Below are 19,422 nucleotides of genomic sequence, written 5' to 3' on the forward strand. Positions count from 1 at the left end.
ATCTCATTAGCAAATATTGCTGGTGCAACCATTTTTGCACGGTACTGACACCAGAGTTGCATCCTGTTTAACATTAAAGTTGTTTATTTATTTGTTTTTGAGGATGCATTTGATTTTTTTTTATTGTCTTCAGTTGATAAAATAGTGAACCAATATTGGTCTGGTGCCAAAAAACGGTCACACATTTATGCTCCCTTTCCCCTTTGTCTAGGCAGATCAGTGTGTGTTAAGCCTTACATCATCAATATTGAAGTAATTTTTTCATCAAGGATGTTACTATCTAATCTTTAAGATCCAGCATACTGCAAGTGTTTGTTCTTACTCTGCAAATTGATGAGCAAAGGAAATAAAATGAGTCAGTCTCAGATTAATAGTGTTGAGGCACACTTCCACATCTAATCTGGATCACTAAGCAAGCCGATCTAAGGGAAGCACTCACGCAGTCTGTTGCCTTGAGTATGTCAATCAATGATGTGTTTGTTTGTATTGCAGGATTTGCTGGCACACCGGGGTACCTGTCCCCTGAGGTGTTGAGGAAGGAGGCATATGGCAAACCTGTGGACATCTGGGCCTGCGGTGAGTACACAGACACACACACTCATTCACACACTTAACACTCATACAGCAATTCTTAAATAATTATACAGAAAAAAGTATATATATATATATATATGTGTGTCAATATGTTTGCTTGTGTTTTTTTGTGTGTGTGTGTGTGTGTTTGTGTGTCTCAGGGGTGATTCTCTACATCCTGCTGGTGGGTTACCCTCCTTTCTGGGACGAGGACCAGCACAAACTGTACCAGCAGATCAAGGCCGGAGCTTATGATGTGAGTTCCTCTCCTCTCTTCTCCTCTCCTCTCCTCTCCTCTCCTCTCCTCTCCTCTCCTCTCCTCTCCTCTCCTCTCCTCTCCTCTCCTCTCCTCTCTCCCCTCCTGCTGTATTGCCCTCTCCTCTCCTCCCACTGCCCTCGTTCCTTTTTGGCAGCGGTTACGTAACTGAGTCACCTCATTCATATTTCAGGGGGTGCAAGAGAGGGAGTCTCACCTTAGATCACAGTCAACTCTATGCCATATAGAGACAGAAAGAGAAGATGACTCGACTCTCTGGCAGTGATTCTGGCCTCGTAGGACACAGACCTCAATGTTTATCTTTAAACACAACAGGACCCAAATTTCTTAACAGATTGCTCAGGGCCGTATTCGGACAGGTCCTCTGATTCTGCTGAACTGGATGCTCCAGGGACTAAGACGTAGAAGGCACACATGTACTGGAGACATCCTGAGATCTGCTGTACTTTGCTATAAAGTGTACTGTATCTCATAATGACATAAATATCTCTTTCTATAATATTGCCTCCTGCCCACGTGTTGAACTATCCTTGAGCAAGACACTTGAAGTTATAATAGATGATATTCAAAGAGATATGCAGTTAACTGATTTGCATACATTGAAGGGATCGTTTGGAAATATCGCTTCAAAGAAAACAAGAAAGTCAAAGAAATAAAAAATCCAACAACAACGCAAATTATGACAATGAACCCAGATGCAGCTAGATTTGCTTTCAGAGTCTAATGATAAAAGATTGCAACTATTTGAGAGTTTAAAGAACCTAAATAACATTGGAAACATTTGAGGGCTATTATAGGATATTAGGATATTATTTTTGGGATATTATTCAACATCTCAAACATAACCATAATGTTTTTAGCATGTTCTTCATCAAATTAAGACCCTTATTTAGATGACATTAAATTGCACTGACTATAGTTGTGAATATTTCAGATAAAGACAGATAGATATGAACTTCAAACTGGCTTTTTGAGTATTTTAGATACCCTTTTACACTGAATGTTGAGACATTGAGCCATGTTTTCCCTTCCAGTTCCCTTCTCCAGAGTGGGACACAGTGACCCCCGAGGCCAAAAACCTGATCAACCAGATGCTGACCATCAACCCAGCCAAGAGGATCACTGCTCAGGAGGCCCTCAAGCACCCATGGGTCTGCGTAAGTGTCCCATGCCAGGAGATAGACAGCTATTTTTTTTTACACATCTTGTTACATTGATGTATTCTAAGAAAAGACAAAGACATTTAACTCAAACAAGTGGTTGTATCACAGCAAACACATGATCTTGATTTCTTCCCTCATCTTCTCTGTTTAAACCTCCCCTCTATTTGTCCTCTATTGACCCTCTTTCTCATCTTTTCCTGCTCCTCTTTCTTCCAGCAACGGTCCACAGTGGCGTCCATGATGCACAGACAGGAGACTGTGGAGTGCCTGAAGAAATTCAATGCCAGAAGGAAACTCAAGGTCTGTTAGCATGCTTACACTCTCCCACATTGTCCTCTTCTGCTCTAATAAGCTCTTGTGTTGAATAAAATCCTCTATATTGCCAGGTGTGGTGCCCTCCCTGTTATTATTCTTGCATTGTTTGTGATCTATAGATTCAAGATTAAATAAAATATACTAGTGTTTTGTCCCCTGACTTGAGCTGAAGTTTTCATTTAAAAGTGGGGTGCATCTTATACACTGGTGTGTCCTATTCACCAGTAAAATACAGAGAGAGGACATGGACATGATTATAGGCCTTAAACATAATGCGTCCACACTTATGAACTATAACGTCCTATAAACAGCAGTGTCAAGCAAGTGCTGCACGCTCCAGCTGTGTCTGCAGCTAATGAATGATAGACTATTGATGAGCCGTTAATGCTGTATGCTGTACAGAAAAACATAAAAATAAAAACAGGTTGATTTTCTCAATAATTTGCGACTTTATTATGACGGAGAATATTTGACATCCGAATAATATTTTATTCCTCATAAAATTCTGAGCTTTTTTTTCTCTAAATATTACATCACCCCACACTTATTAACTATACAATCTAAAAACAGCAGTGTCAGGCATGCACTGCGCACTCCAGCTGTGTCTGCAGCTAATGAAAATAGACGTTGTACAGAAAAATGGGTGCTGATTCAGTGTGATGATCAGAAGTATTTTGGGACATTAGTTTCTGTGATGTTTCAGTATTTAGAGACCAAACTGATGTTGAAGCACGATATGCAAAAGCACACAGATGAGCAGCTTTTATTGAGCTGTGGCACAGACACACAGTATATGAGCACAGATCTGAAGAATAAAAGATTCCCTAACTTTGTTGTTTTTCCACTGGATGGATCAGAGGATAATGCTTTGTTACGTTGACTGAGACAGAGTCTGGGGAGTGAGCCTTGCAGCCACTTGGGCACAATATTTGCACAGCGACAGCTCTGATGAAGGGTTTTTGGGACTCAGTAAGCATGCAGCTACACACTATCAAATATGTAAAGTTACTGTGTTCTTTAGTTGAAACTCATAGCCTAACTTCAACCCAGTCTGAGTTAATATACCTGTCCAGTTCAGTTAAGCAAATCATTACCGGACCATTAACCATTAACCCAACACACTGGTTCAGGTGTAATATGTGTGTTTTATTGCGTTTCAAATAAAAGTAAACTGAAAATGTTTCGGAGTATAAACATCTGTGTTTATAAATGAATAACTACTGGTGCATTCAAATAAACCAGTCTTTAATAGAAACGCATTTTCCCAGCATGACACCCCCCAAAATAGACTGCTACTTATACACCCGTTTCTATGGTAGATCCAGAGTTATCCTGCATACATAGCAAACCTTCCTACACTGATTTATTGCTGACATTTTGTGTGGATATAACAGCTTTGTCATGTCACTGTTACCCTGCTGCTTTTGGGCAGTCTTGGCATGGCTCAAATACCAGCACATGGTAAACTGGAAGCAGAAACACAGGTGGCTGCAGACACATGCTGGACCAACCAAACAACTTGCAATCGATATAAACCCATTGCCTCTCTGGTTTTTCACTTTTAAAAAAGAAATGGGAACTAGCAAGGTTTGACATCCAGGTGCATACAGTATCAAATATCAGGAAGAAATAAGAGAAAATAGATGAAATTGCTGAGGCAAAATTATTTGTAATGGATAAATAAAATGTTCCTAGTCAATGCAAAGTGTAAAGTTCTTACATTCTTACATTCCCATTAGTTTGTACACAAGTCAAACAGCATACAGTATGTGAGAGATTGGATGACAATTTGTGATATTGCCAGAATATTTGTCTACTTTTCTGTATTAAATTTATTTTGATCTTAGTCTCAACAGAAGGAACATAAGCTGTCTCAAAAATTGAAACTTACCAATTAGTACAAGTTCAGAATTGTTTTTAAAGTCTGTGTTATGTTCATTTCTATCAGGGATAATTTTAAATGACCAATATATCTCCTTTAAAAAATGTCCACCCTAAAGTGCTTAAACCCTATAAAATAAAATCAGTTTAGAGGCCATGCCTAGTATGTATTCTTAAATGTATTTTGACTGCGAAATGCATTCTAGTAAATGTTGTACTAAACCAACAGCTGAAATAAACAGTATAGGGAGAACAGGGAAGTATTTGCAAACAAAACAGTTAAAATATAATTATAATTTGGAGCAAATTTACCACCCTGTCTGTAAAATATCCTAAAAATGAATTGTTAAATATCTGCAAATTACTCAGCAAACCTCCAGGACATTAATATAAAATTAGAGAACATGCAACATATAGAGTGACTGCAATGTTTGCCAGTTTATGAAACTATTAGCAGCCTGCACACCCAGAGGTGATGGGTTGAGACAGGATCAGTGGCAGCACAGAGGCTAAAAAACAAAATAATGAAATGTACCTGTGATGTTTATTCAGTATTGATATGTAGTACATGTATAACAAAACATGCTATCACTCTCTAGAATCATTTATTATTTCAGCAGGATTTTTTTTTAGATTTCTTGTTTCAGATCAAATAATAGAGGTTATCCTAATATCAGGATGTTTTTTACTCTGCCTAAAAACAATCGCTACTCTCCTCCTGTGGCTTTATCCTTCATCTCTCCATCCTTTAGAGTTCCAATCACTGTGCAAGTATTGTCTATGGGTTTGACAATCTGATAACCATGGGTGGAAAATCATCAGTGTTTTAGCCTTTTCATGTGTGAAAGAGCTCATCAATAATCATTCTCAGTGAGCTCAGTGACCATAATTCTTTAATGATAGTAAAAGAAAGCCCGCTGGTACAATAATTGACACCTTTGCTACTAATAGGATGTCTCTTTGGTGCAGTATCACCACCACCGGCACTTCTGCTTAAGCTGTTTCACACACTGTTTTATTATGATGTTCCCTAGACTTGACTTACTGTCTCCTTTTTGTATTTAGAGAAACCTCAATTTTTAGTCTGTTGTGTTCATATCCCTGCTTATTTTTGTGCTCCAAGCTATTTCTCTCGCTCAGTTCACAGTCATACCACATTTTCAAGTCAGTTTGTTCTCATCTTGTTGTGTCAGTCCGGCCCGTTGTTGATGCTTTAATATTAAATTAAATTAGGAGTGCCAGGCAACAGGAGTTTCCACATAACCTACAACATGATATGTAGAACCAAGTGTTTGCTTCAAGTGTGATGGTGTCAATCAAACAGAGTGGGTGTTACTATCTCAATATGCCTTTTTTAAAATTTTCTATCATTATAAATTAAGTTTTACCTGCTAAGAAAAAGACCTACCTTATTTTGGGTTTAGAGCAGTAGATGTCAAAGCTTTGATCACCTGGATACTGGTTGAATTGCTGCTGCATTTGGATGTTCATTTGTATATAAATCTCAAAATGATTATGTTAATGGTTTAAATTGTTGAAACTGAACAGCTCCTCTTTTCTTCTTCTCCTCCCAGGGGGCCATTCTCACCACCATGCTGGTGTCTCGAAATTTCTCTGGTAAGTCTTGCATGACTATAATTAATTATATCCCTCATCTTGTGAATATACCATTTATATTAGTGAACAGACATCAGTCAGTGTATTGTTTGTGTGACCATGATAACTTCAGGGATTTTAGGTCTGCATGTTAGTTAATATGCTAATAATAATTAATTATGGGGACTAAAATGTTTGTTAAATATGAGAAAGTCTGTAACAGGTGGTTTGGTTTGGAGGAACATGCCACCATGATAGATGAATCGTTATGGACCTGTGATGCTTCACCCCAAAATCTGCAACTACCGTAAATCCAAACTGATCACAGCTTTGTTCTCTGTGAGAAAATAAACCACTAATTAGACAAGTCAGACTTTCTTTGATATTCTGTTTTACCAAAATGGCGGCATGTGCCTCGTAAACACTGATAATAATAAACACGTCTCCCATGACCAAAGAGATATATTTTAAGTATAAAGTTTAAAGAGCATGCTGTTAGAAGTAAAATTACATTTCATTTCATCTTAGTGCAACTTCAGTGTTTCCCTTATCTTTATTTACTGTACTTATTTTTTATTACCATGATAATAAGATTCAGTCCCATTTAATACATAATCTGAAAAAAGAGCTGTTAAATTGGATTTAAAATGAACATGGATAACACTTTTTTTTAGAAAAATGTACCTATTAAAATCAAATTCAGTGAGAGAAGAATTGTGAACAAATTCAGAGTGAAGAACAGTTGTTAAATCTGCATTTTTAGTTAACTTAAAGCTTATTTTAACACAGTTAATCAGTGACACATTAACTACCACTCTCGTTAACTGACGGTAATTATACACTTTAATACTTAACATTGCCCTAAATGTTCTGAAAATAATCTTGTCATAGGTTGCCATGTTAGAATTTAGGGAAACACTAAATTTGCTTAGCAAGCTGTGGATGTTTGTGTCTGTGTACTCGTCTTTATATTTGTGTATATCTCTGTAACACATGTCACTTTCTTGACGGTTTCAGGTTGATTTAAAATCTTTGCCATGATTTAAGATAAACAAGACCTCCCACCTCTTAAGGCTGCCTCAGAGACACTTTGACAAATCAATCAATTTATTTTTTTAGTTGGGAATTGTATTTTCCTGATGCGTCATGTAGGCGGGATCAAAATATTACACCACTTCCAAGCAAAAGAGATCGTTCAGTTTCACATAACGAGGCATTTTCAGCAGTTCTGTCGTCAGTTAAATGAGAGATCATCGAGAATTTGTATGCAAGGCTTTTTAAGTGCAGGAGGGGGTGGTAACGGAGTATTGGAAGGATTCAGAGCAGTTCTTTGATGATAATTGTTGAACGTAAGCAGTTTATTTTAATGAAATCACAATCACAGAGTCAGTGTTCCTGTTCAGTACATGTGTATTCTGTATATATGAGTGTGTGTGTGTGTGTGTCTGTGTGTGAGTGGTGTTAATGTTCATGTGTGTGAGTGTGCCAGCATGCTGCTTCAGTAAACATGACTCACAGCAGCCCCTCTGACGCTGTAAGCTTTGCAATAGGAAATATAGGTCTGAATATCCACTAAACAATCACTCAGCTCTTTAACTCCTACACACACACACACACACACACACACACACACACGCATACACACAGATACACCAACCCAGGTATGTGACCTGGCTGTGTCACCACTCTCAAACACCTTTTTTCTCTCTTTCCTCTTCTCAGGAAGTGGTACTCCATTACAAGTGTGAGGTCATCAGATGAATGAGTCAGAGAGAGAAAGATTGAAAAAGTAGAAAAGAGACAGGCCTTCAGGAAAAGATAGATGCGGCACATTACATCGACTCAAAAGCCAACATCAATGCTTTATGCAATAGGTTACTGTATCCTTATCAAACACTATGAATCATGCATTATATAGATCCACGTATCAGTATCTCAATTGATGACACAGAGTCGGTTCTATTTCCTTCCACATGTTGATGTAATGTCTCGTGGTTGTCATACAACATGAGGTTATAAAGAAGAAGTTTTGTAAAGTTGTGTAAATGTAACATTTTGCTGACAGTTATTGCAGTCATTAAGCACCGCAAAGCTAACATTCACTTACAAAATGAGACTAACAAAATGACTAAATTCATCACCACCATCATCTTCCTAACAATATTATATGACATTTTCAGGAGCACATTTAGAAAACAATAAAAGGTGTCAATGAGTCTCAGATGGAAGTTAAGATCTGTGTCTATCACTGAGATTTTTTCTCTGGTGACCCTTTCTGTCAGAGCAGCGGATTCATGTTTGATAGATTTTGTGTCACAGTCAAATTATGACAGTTGTCTGTGAATATGTATTAACCCCAATCTCTAAAAACAGTGGTTCTCAAACTTTTTCATGTCATGGACCCTGAACTGACACAAATTATACCCATATGTGTGCCAGTTCTCATTCACTTGGTAAGATGTAAAACCAATGACCAAAATAATCATACTTTCTGTTATTGTGTTACTTATGAATTGAGTTATTGTGAAAATAAATTATTCCCCTACTTTCTTGAGACCCCTTCAATGACCCCACTTTGAGAACCACTGCTCTAAACTAATAAGCTATTTGTCTCTGTCTTTTTGTCTTCACTTCTCCAACCTCTTCCCTCCTTTTCTCCACCGTGCCCACCTACCTCCTGCTGTGTCCCTGCCTCACCACCTTCCTTCACTTTCTTTAACCTTCCTTTCTTTCTTAATGTCACTCCACCTATTCTCCATCTTTACCCCCTTGCTCCTCATTCACCTCTTTCTCTCACTTTACTCCCTACCATATAACTCTCTCTCTCTCTTTCTCTTTCTCTCTCCCTCTTTCTCACTCCTATGTGTGACTGGGTATTGGACTCATAACAGTGGGCAGCAGGCAGACCACCGCTCCAGCCTCTGTAACTGCGGCTGCAGCAGCAGTGGCTGCAGCCGCCGGCACCACCGCAGGGCTGGTGGAACAAGGTAGCATGGTGGCTCAACCAGGGCATGCCACCCTCCCTTCTCCCCCTCACCCTTCTCTATCCCTGTCGTTTCTACTCTTTATTCTTTTTTCTCTCTCCTCTTATGTTCCCCCTTTTTTTCCCTTTTTTTTCTTTTTTAAATCTCTGCCACCTCCTTTTTTCTCAGCATGGGAACTCAGAGCATGATGGCTGACATATCGTAAACTTCATCTCCCATCAACTCATCAGCAGCAGCATTAGCTATGTTTCCATCTAACCATCTATCAGGTTTCATTTTTCAAGCCCGATTAAGGCAAATTTAGTAGGATTTTTATTTTTTTAACACCAATATGAAAAGCAGAATAAGTGTCAGTTGTTTGAAAAGATGTTAGTCATCTGTTGTTGGCCTTATTTGATGTATTTTTCATTGAAGGCATTAGTTAAAACCAAAAAAGATGGTATGATTGAGAGTGTTTGTCTTCATGATTAAACCATCATCAAGTGATTACAGAAATTCAGTCATCCAGTAATGGAGATGTTTTAATGAATATGTCAGTCGATGCTTAATCATTTCTAAGGAACTGGATGGAAGCCCAGCTACAGCTCTCTTTTTACACGTCAACACAACTGTCACTTCCTGTCTGAGATCTGATATTATCTCTGCAGCACCCATCACCGCTCTATCATCGCCACTGACCCGTGCTCATCCTATCATCTTCATATCTAGACGCAGCCACAGAGCATGGCCTCGACCCATGAAGACCGCTGTCCTGTCTCTATTTTTCCTCCTCACTCCCTTCCCTCCACCTCACCTCTTTCACATCAATCACTCCATTCTTTCCCCATTTCCTTCCTTATATTCTGTCATTCATACCTCTTTGGTCATCGTAGTCTCTCAGGTCACCTTATACTTTTGTAGAGCTCCACCAGCATCAAGCCCATTTTTTCTTACCTCTTTTCGTCATCATTTCATATCTCACTTTTCCCTTCACTCCCTCTCTTCTTCTTTTCTCTGACTAACAATGACACTGGAAAGTTCACCCCTGTCACTTTAAGGATGGAACTGCCCAAGAGCTGTGGGTGAATGCTGCATGGGGCACTGGAATGGTGCATGCGCTGCAACACAGGGGGATTTGTGGTGCATGGTGAAAACTGTGGAAGATGCAAGGCTGGGCTGGTTCTCACAAAGTCAAACACCTTTTAAAGCCGTTTCTTTTCTGTATTAAAATGTCTTGCACTGATATAATTTTAAAGTCACACTTCTTATGGAGATCTCAATCAGTTCACATGTCTGTTGCTCAGAATTTGTATTAATCTGTTTACTGATTGTTAAATCAATAAGCAATGAAAATGCAGAACATATTGCCACAAAGAAAACAGTCACCAAACTTTTACTACTACTACTTTATATTTACCTTAAGTCTGACTCAGACACAACCTTTCGAAATGATTTGGGTAGAAAGCTTTAAGAGGCTGGTGCAGCTTGCCCCAATATATGATGTTTTGCATGAGCACTTTTTTACCCAAGTTGTCTATAATAAAGCTGGCTAGCATGACCAATTGAACAACAATGTTTACATTTATGGGACGTATGCCAGGTTAAAATAAACTGGCATTATCTTTTTAGGTCCAGTATTTGCTTGCTTAAAGGTCTTGTTTGGTTAACCACCCGCTGAGGAAAAATATCTGCGTTTTTTTTTTTTGTTGCTTGCTCCATTCTCAGCTGTCTCTACCAGTACACTCTTGCTAGAAATGGCCGCTTTAGTTTGTTTGTTGTGGCAATTTTTTACAAACATAGTTTATTTGAAATATATTCCAGCTGTTCTAACCTAAATTAAAGCCTTGTATACCGATATACATGTTTTTGTTTTAATTTCAGTTTCAACGTTACAATTTAATTTGGGAGACACTTTTATCCGAAGTGTCGTACACAGTCTGTTGTTTAAAGCGGTTCTATCTTTTAAATCACGTATCAATACAAAACTGCTGAGTGGCATACACATTTATGTGAAGTATGTTTAAATACTTCACATAAATAGATATTTACTGACAGGTAATAGATAAATGTGAACCTGACCTATGGTAATGTGTTTGTTTTGGATATGCAAAATTTAGCCACAGGCATAAACGGCAAAGAGCTTCATGTGACAGTCTAGCATTGAGCCAAGGAGACAGCAGTAGTGGCGCTGTCCTTGTTTCTGTGGCCCACTGGGACGCCGCAGTCCTCTCTGTGTCCCTCAGCCTCCACTAGGCTCCAATCAAACATTTATAGTGGGCTGCCTCCCCCTATCAGTCTCGCTGTGCCTCACTGGCTTACTGGAGGACTCATTCTATCTTGCTTACTCATACACACAAATACAATCACCATCTACTAGACCTTACACAACACTCATGCAAGAAAAAGGTTAATGTATCTTCTAATGTGTTCTAGCCTCAATGCTCATGTGTAGAAAAAAGTTATTAGGTCATACTTATACATTCAGTAGCTTAAAAAATGCAATGTTACCATTTAAAATCCATGTGACTCCCAAGCCTATCCTTGCTTTACTCTTAACAGTGGTGCATCTTGCGTGTCTTTAGTAGAAATTTATCACTGGTACTTTTGTTTTAATCTCTTCCTCCTCTCTCTTCTTGCTTCATGTGTAATTTTTGGCAAGGTAAGGAGCCCCCATAGCCCATAGCTTCTCCACCTTCGGTTTAAATTAAGCTACCTTTGATTTTGCAGGTTTCCACAGTGATTGTCTCTTCAGCACTGGAATCCAAGCCAATTGTTTTGCAATCATTTTATTTTGGGTTTTTGTGGAAGATCCTGTTTGTCGCTTTGACAGAATAATGGTGTTTATAAAGAGCACAGTGAGATACCCGTATTACTTTCATTCCTCCTCTCCTTTCTCCTCCTCCCTCCTCTCTCTTCATATACTCTCCTCCTGTGCCAAGCCATCAGAGAATATGAGAGAATGGACTTGACACTATTCTGGCCCCATTTCTTCTCCTCAGTAACAACCAGCCTTTGGAAGGAGACTGAGAAAGAACAACACAACAAAAACCATGCACATTCATGCCATTCTCATATCCCTCTGGATTATGTAGTTATTCTTTATCACGTCCTTTTTCTGCTCCTTTTACTGCTGAATATGCACATATTACTTCATACATGAGGTACTACATCACTGAGGCTGAAACGGAAATAAGACAGCTAACACAAAACGTTATCTCTTGAATCACACTCTCTTGATCACTGTGTCCCTTTTCAAGTGACGGCTTAAAAAGACCACTTGAGAGGATGCCGTTCTCTTCTCAAAGGAATCGCAACTCGTCACCAGGGCTCCACTGTGCTTTGAACTGGCCTGCCTGTGATCGGACCCTTGTTCCCTTAAGAAATCATTTTCCAATGGAATTCAGGCCTTTTACTTACAAATTCAATTTCGTTGGTTTAGATAATTTCTGGGAAGAGAAATTAAGCATTCAGGGCAAAGCTAGATGTATAGAGAGAGGAAAGGAAGGAAGGACGGGATAAAAAAACCAACACACCAGACATACTGTTTTATGTAACGTGGCTGGTTGTTGATGTGATTGCATCTGATGAGACTTGAAATTGCACTCAGCCCTTTTAAAAAGTCCCAGTAAGGATTACATTTACAAGAGTAAGAGAGAGGAGGAGGCTGGGACTTGGACTGGCAGGTGATAGACAACAGCATTTGTCAAAGCTGTTTCTACAGTGCAGCCAAACCCCAGGGGAGTAGCAAGGATAGGAAGAGTTCAATTTTGATGTTTTATTCTTTATGATCTAGGAGAGGTTATGGTTGCTCAGTAGAAATCTTCTCAAATAAGATGTCTTCAAATGACATGAAATCATCTAATGTGCTAACCGGTTTGCTGGTCGTTGATATACATTTGAATCCCGTCTTTAGTTAATAAAGCCCTTAAACAGTAATTAATGCTCTGTCACACATCTATACTAATATATGCTATACTAGTATATCACTAACATACAAACTTGTATTTTAATTGTTGACATATATGACACATTATCAAAAATCAGTCCAATGCTTGAAAATCAAATGTGTCCTAAATTTGGACACTGGTAACCTTCCAATGTTTCAGACACAGCTACAGTCACAGAGAAATCAAAGTAATGTGTGTAACTGTTGGAGCTATAACAGATAACCCAATAAAATAGATGTAAAATAAATGATTTCCTGTATGCCAGAGCTCTTCTTCTGTATGTCTGTGTCCATCATGAGAGATGCACAGTGCCAACAAGTTTTCCACTGCATTTTTTGGTATAATATTTTAAGCAGTAAAAATACACACATTTGTTCAGCCAATCTCATCATCTGGTGTCTTGCTAGTTTTAATCCTCTATGAACATCCTCACAGACACGCCCATAGTCTGCACTGACACCAACATCATGTCTGGCTCTTATTTTATGCTGCAGGGAACCTATCTGTGTCTGTCTAGTGCAGTCAGACCACCTTGGTATCCAAGCTTTAACAGTGAAGTCATGGTAAACACCCCACAGAGCTTCTTCTGCTGTCTATGAACAATTTCCACTGTTGTAAGGGATTATCTGTATTATACTCATCACAGGACTGTGTCTACAGTATCACTCTTCCTCTCCTGCCCTCCTCCCTCACCACCCTCCCTCATTACCCTTCATTAGAAAGAGCAGACTGAAGACTAATCCTCCTTAAGGCCCCCTCAGAGTTCTTTAAGGCTGGGCTTATTGTTGGGTTTAGCCATCTTTGTTTCTGCTTCCTTGCGGACACAAGAGAACCTTTGTATGACAATTGATATGAAACAATGAGTTGGAGTACATTTTTATTTCACTGACAATAACATTGTTCTATTGTTGAAATACAAAGGGTCAGTTGTAACCCTAAAGCAACTGGACTGTATAGCTATTGTCAAGAGAGAGACAGGAAATATGGATATTTGATTAAAGGAAGGGAGGGAACACAGCAGATGCTGTCAGAAAAATTCCTCATCCACCTGTGTAGGTGTGTCTTTGTCCATTAATACCACACACTTTGGGATCTACCTACCTGGACAGTGTGTTGTACCATGCTAGATCTATAAAAGCCATTATATCACTTTAAAGCACCTTTAATAGGGTTAGTAATTTATGATAGGTTTACAGATTGAGTTATCGCATAATGTGCTTTATTTTTCATTGATTGCTGGCAGGGGGAAACACTTGTTATTTTACAGGGTATCATGGTTTGATAGCACCACTAGAATGGAAAAAAGCACATATAAGAGCACACATTGTTAGCACCCAACTTTTCAACCATAACGTGGTTTTATCACCCAAGTCTTTGTCAGCAAGCATATCATTTGTTGGATGTTACATGAGAAAAAGGTGACGCAGACACAGCTTTGCAACCCTAATCTATTGAACAAAAGCTTAAATTAATCACATTTTTTCAATTATTTTAAATTACGAATTAATTGGAAGTACATGCTGCATTTGTGACAAAAATAGATCAAGGCACTTCGTGCTGTATGACTAATAGACTGCTCAGTTTACTCATACCCATTCCTAGTATTTAGTGAATTCTGGAGGTGGCAGGGTTCCTCGCTGGAAGAGTCACAGTGAGGCAATTGTAAAACTGTTTTACAATTTGCTCTTATAGCTTAAGGGTAGATGAGACATTGCTTTGCCAAAAAAAAGACAGTTTCACTACATAGGTCAATAATGAACATCATTTCACAACGTAAAATGAATGTAATTCCTGGAGGCGTTAATGTAGATTAAAGATGTAACAGAAAAACATTGAGTCATTGCTATACTTGCTAATCGCTGTTTCTGCTCATCCCACCTCTGACTTGTTATTTTTTCCTGTGCTTGTGATTGTAGCAGCCAAGAGCTTGCTCAACAAAAAGGCAGACGTCAAGGTAAGAGTCAATACATGTGTCTTCCACCCACTTCTACCCTTCTCTTCTAGACTGCCCCCTGCTTTAATCTACCAGGGCTATACAAACTACACCTTCTTCCTCTTTGCTGTTTTCTCTTACTAATCTTACTTTCCTTTGCCTAGCTTTGTTTTCTTTATAGTTGAATGAATTTGTCTCTACCCAAAAGTCTTGTGCATGTGTGTTATTTCAGCATAGCATGCATGTGTGTAAGGGCTGTTTTTGTGTGTGTGTGTGTGTGTGTGTGTGTGTGTGTGTGTGTGTGTGTGTGTGTGTGTGTGTGTGTGTGTGTGTGTGTGTGTGTGTGGATATGTGTGTGTGTGGATATGTATCTGTGGATGTGGATGTGTGTGTGTATACATGTGTGTGCTTATGTGCTTTTGTGTGGATGTGCATATATCAGCCTGCATGTTTCCAGCCAATGCACAAGCTTCAAGTAGCACATCCTTCTGAAAGCACCCTTTATTTTGATTTGGCATTATTCAGCTCATTGCCACCTCTCTATCTCCATTATTAAATGTAACCATCTGTCAGCCCTCCCCATTCCTTTTTTTTTTTCACTGCTTCCTCTCCCTCTCATCCCTTCATTTCTGTCTCTTCCTCCTATTTCAGTGCTTCCTTTTCCTGCTTACACCATCTGGTCTTTAACCCCACATTCCTGTTCATCCTTTAATGAAGATCTCTCATCCCACGCTTGCACACACACACTGCAGTAACACATCCCACACACAGCTTCCATGAATGTGTCTGTGTGCAGCGTGCGCGACAAAGCTTGGAACATGGCGTACATGCAAACTAATGCGATTGCTGCACAGCGTTATACATTATGTGATGTTGAGCTTTGCGCACATGCACATGGTCATATGTGTGTGTGTGTGTGTGTAGGTAAATGTGTCTGTTTGTTTGTCAGTTTGAAAGGAGAACGAAAGCACAAATGGGGGTGTGAGCATGCCTGCACATCAAGTGTGCGTATGCATGGGTGTACACATGTGTGGTTAGTTTATGTGCATGTGCAGCAGTGCGTGCGTGTGAGTGCACATGGTCCTCCTCCCCTTTCTCCCTGCTTAGTCGGTTCAGCAGGGAATGTGACTCCGGTTCCAGGAATAGCTACCAGTCTGGACCCTGGAAACTCAGCGACAGAAATAGATGCTTACTTCCACTGCGGCGCACTCATCGCCTAGCAACAGGCTCCCCACACACTTGCCCAAAACCATTTCTAAAGGCATCTTCTTCATTTGCTGCCGTCCTTACTTTCCTGCCAGTCTTGTTTCTCCTCTTTTTCTTCCCTCCACATCCCTTCCTCTTGTTCTCTTGGCAACTCTGACCTCCTCTCCTTGACCTCGCCTACTTCTTTTTTCCCCCCCGCTGGTTTATTAAAGCGTAATGGCACCTGACGTTTTTCAGCTGTGGCACCTGCTCAATGCAAGCAGGCAGTTTCTTTCTTGCGCTAGTTACAACACCATCGTCAGCCTCCCATTCTGCCAGCTACTTCCCAATAATGTCTTTCCATACAGCATTTCATCCCCTGTTGTTAGATTGATAACACACAGTGTCTTATTTTTGTTTTTTTAAGTTATTACAAGTAGCATTTTATACATTAGTACAGTATATGATGTGAAGTAAACTGATAAACTACTATAAAACATTCTTACAGATTTGGCTTGAACTCACAAGAATGTAAAAGTGTAGGGCAGGTGAGGTTTCCAATGTTTTTTTTTTGTTTTGTTTTGCTTATTTGAAGTAATGACACTTATCACCAAATCAATGCACTGATAATTGATATTCAAATGCTACATGTAACAACTTTACAAGGCTTTACTCTACAAGCCAGTCATGATCTTAAATTTAAAATAAGTTCTGGGAGACACTTTTGCACCTCCTGTCTCCTGCCTTCTGACTCTTTTTTTAGTCTTGCAGGCCTATTATGCCTCCATCTTGCTTCCTTCTGCTGCAAATGTTCTTAATCTATGGACAGAAGAACAGCGGGTCACATTTTTGTCATTTGCACAGCTCTCCTGTTATCTCTGCTTCCTGATGACTTTCCACTTAAACCACTTCTCCTTTTTTGTCTGCTTGCACCTCCCTACCTTTGTAGTAACACTTCAGAAGCTTGTTTCCACTAGAGGAAACACTCGACGATCTTTTGCTCTGTCACAGCTGCCTAGAAAAGTCTGAAACCTGCGCTCCATCAAAGTGTGCTAGGTTTGGTTTAGACTGACAGCTTCTTTCTTGTTGTTTGTACCAGTGCATTCACTTGTCATTGGTTACTTTATCTTTCTCCCCACTTCTTCTACCATCCATCCATCCATCCGTCCATTCGTCAATAAATTCATCCATCCATCCATCGCCTGAGGACAGAAACGCAAGTCCAGCTCTACTGTCCAGTACATGGTGAGCATGCTATTTATGCATTTGCGCAATCACTCCTCTTTTTTTTGTTTTTGTTCCCTCGCTCCACTTATCAACCTTCTTACTTGCTTTATCCACCTTTCCTCTGCCTTACATCGGTTTCATAAGTGGAATCAAGTCTCCTTCACCTCACTTAACTATTCATCTGAGACAAAGTGGTGTCCAATTCATGAAGCATTCTTCAGTCAGGTGTCACGTAGGCAAGAAGTGATAGATTTTACATGTAGGAAACAGCAGCAGCACCATGTTAAGATATACAGAAACCGAGAAGGATCTGAATAGATAACATGAGCAGCAGGAACTGCCACGGATACACAAATAAGTGATTTTATATTCAGAAAGTCACCCTTTATCGACGGAAAATGCCAGGAAGGATTCACAGTGTTGGCCATGCTGTTTGACTGAAGGATGATCCTCACAAAGTGCAATGCAACGATACTAACCCTGACATTTGTCTGAAACATAATGGAGGCAGGATGTTTTAGTTCCATCAGGGTTACTCCAGGGATGCTGCTCCAGATATGTCAGGGGCACAGTTTTAGAATAGAAGCAGCATGTGGCGCTTGTAGTTTTGATACTGAACTCTTCAGTCATACAAGATAATGCACATACCGCAAACAAAAAAGTAGGAGAAATAAATTATAGGTAGGTGGAAGCAAACTTGCTGTTAGGATCACCTCACAGCATGCAGCATGAAGGGTATTAAACCTGCATTATAAGTGCAAAAAGACAGTGCTGCTCCAGTCATATTTGAAATTCACTGTGCACAGCTGATCTAGTAGGCACTCAAACCGAGAACAGCCCTGTCATAAAACAATACAAGTGGCTATACTAGTTTGACATGAAATAGTGTATAGATGAGTTTGAAAGCTTATCAGGCATCAAAATGTTGCATAGGGGTTTGTTATATTCTACTCTATTATATTCTACTCTTATTTTATTTTGTGTTACCTACTTTTACACCTCACCTTTCTACACAACTATATCTTTTTTGCACCTCCTCCTTTGTTCTTTCCTTGTCCACCTCAGAGTTAAATCATGACTATTTTCTACCCCCACCTTCTTCTTCCTTCCCTGCTTTGTAACATCATGAATGATGTGAATTGTGGACATATGTGATCTCTTGACATGTGACCTCTCTTGTGCGAGGTGAGTTACATCAGCACGGTCCTTTAAACGTTTGGCTTTGGACGTCAAGTTATTTCCTCTTTGGAGAACGGTCGGTCAGGACTGCTGTATTCATGTCAGTTCTTTGAATGCCATCGAGGAACGTAAGGATATTTCTTACCACATGACGCAAATGCTAAGACTCTTGAGTTGACACTGCAAACAAGCCTTGACTAAGACAGCTCAAATTGCTACTTTGATGAGGAATACATTTCCTACGTTGGCTGGCGAGAGCTGTGGTTGGTTTAAGTGTGTGCATGAATGCAGTGTGTTTAACTGCAGTGAATGTGTACGTGTGAAATATTTATATGTCCGCTTATTGTCAGCTTACATCAGCTTTTATTTTCATGGCTGTTGTGTGTGTTGTTTCTTTGCACATGTGCGTGCAGACGTATAGGCTCTTCTCCTCTCCTCTCTTCTCCTCTCCTCTCCTCTCCTCTCCTCTCCTCTCCTCTCCTCTCCTCTCCTCTCTTCTCCTCTCCTCTCCTCTCCTCTCCTCTCCTCTCCTCTCCTCTCCTCTCCTCTCATCTCATCTCATCTCTTGAGTAAGCCCAGTGGTTTACAATTAATATATTCATACTCTGGTTAACACATACACACACATGCATGCATTCACCCTACTTGACCTCCTTTCCATCCTTTGTCAAATGGTTTCCAATTCAGTGACACTGATTTAGTTTTAACTGCACAACCAACACCACTGCACTGCTCTGAAAGTCAGTAATCAAACATTAATAATGTAATATTATGTTTTGTGGTACAATCTGAATTTTTAGGTAGAAAATACCTGTAGGGTGAGATCATTTTGCTATAAATGTGCCTAAGAAACTTCCTGAAACAAGATAATTTCTTACATATATAGATGGATAGCTACACTGGTTTGATGAGTCAGACAGGAAGATCAACACAGTGTCCACTCTCATGATTTGACTACTTTATTTGAATTGGAGCTAGGTGGAATTATCTCACCTCTTTGGCAGATTTATTTTCCTTTCTTTTAACATTCACACCATATGAAGGTTTAATGGGGCATCAAGTAGTCCGTGAATTCTCTTGAAATCCCTCAATGACTAGTACAAACTGCTTAGATGTAAGAGTGTTACATGATTAAGATTTATGTAATGGTAGCTGAGTTTTCTTAGGGTGAGTCAGTTTGATG

General features: G+C 39.5%; 1 protein-coding gene across 31 annotated transcripts in view; it reads left to right on the forward strand.

The window, feature by feature from the left end:
• The window catches only part of camk2b1 (calcium/calmodulin-dependent protein kinase (CaM kinase) II beta 1), a 77,121-nt gene that overhangs the window by 40,010 nt on the left and 17,689 nt on the right, over window positions 1-19,422 (forward strand). For 6 of the 31 annotated variants that reach the window (XM_062418389.1, XM_062418398.1, XM_062418391.1 and 3 more), the window contains exons 8-13: window positions 493-576; window positions 735-829; window positions 1,885-2,007; window positions 2,230-2,313; window positions 5,784-5,826; window positions 14,632-14,669. In XM_062418389.1, the coding sequence (XP_062274373.1) occupies window positions 493-576; window positions 735-829; window positions 1,885-2,007; window positions 2,230-2,313; window positions 5,784-5,826; window positions 14,632-14,669 (467 nt within the window). Of the gene's footprint in view, window positions 1-492; window positions 577-734; window positions 830-1,884; window positions 2,008-2,229; window positions 2,314-5,783; window positions 5,827-8,696; window positions 8,793-14,631; window positions 14,676-17,045; window positions 17,079-19,422 lie in introns of all 31 variants that reach the window. The other 25 variants (XM_062418378.1, XM_062418380.1, XM_062418385.1 and 22 more) reach the window with 10 other exon arrangements.

This window comes from Scomber scombrus, chromosome 4 (genome assembly GCF_963691925.1).
Source record: "Scomber scombrus chromosome 4, fScoSco1.1, whole genome shotgun sequence".
Taxonomy (NCBI): Eukaryota; Metazoa; Chordata; class Actinopteri; order Scombriformes; family Scombridae; genus Scomber; species Scomber scombrus.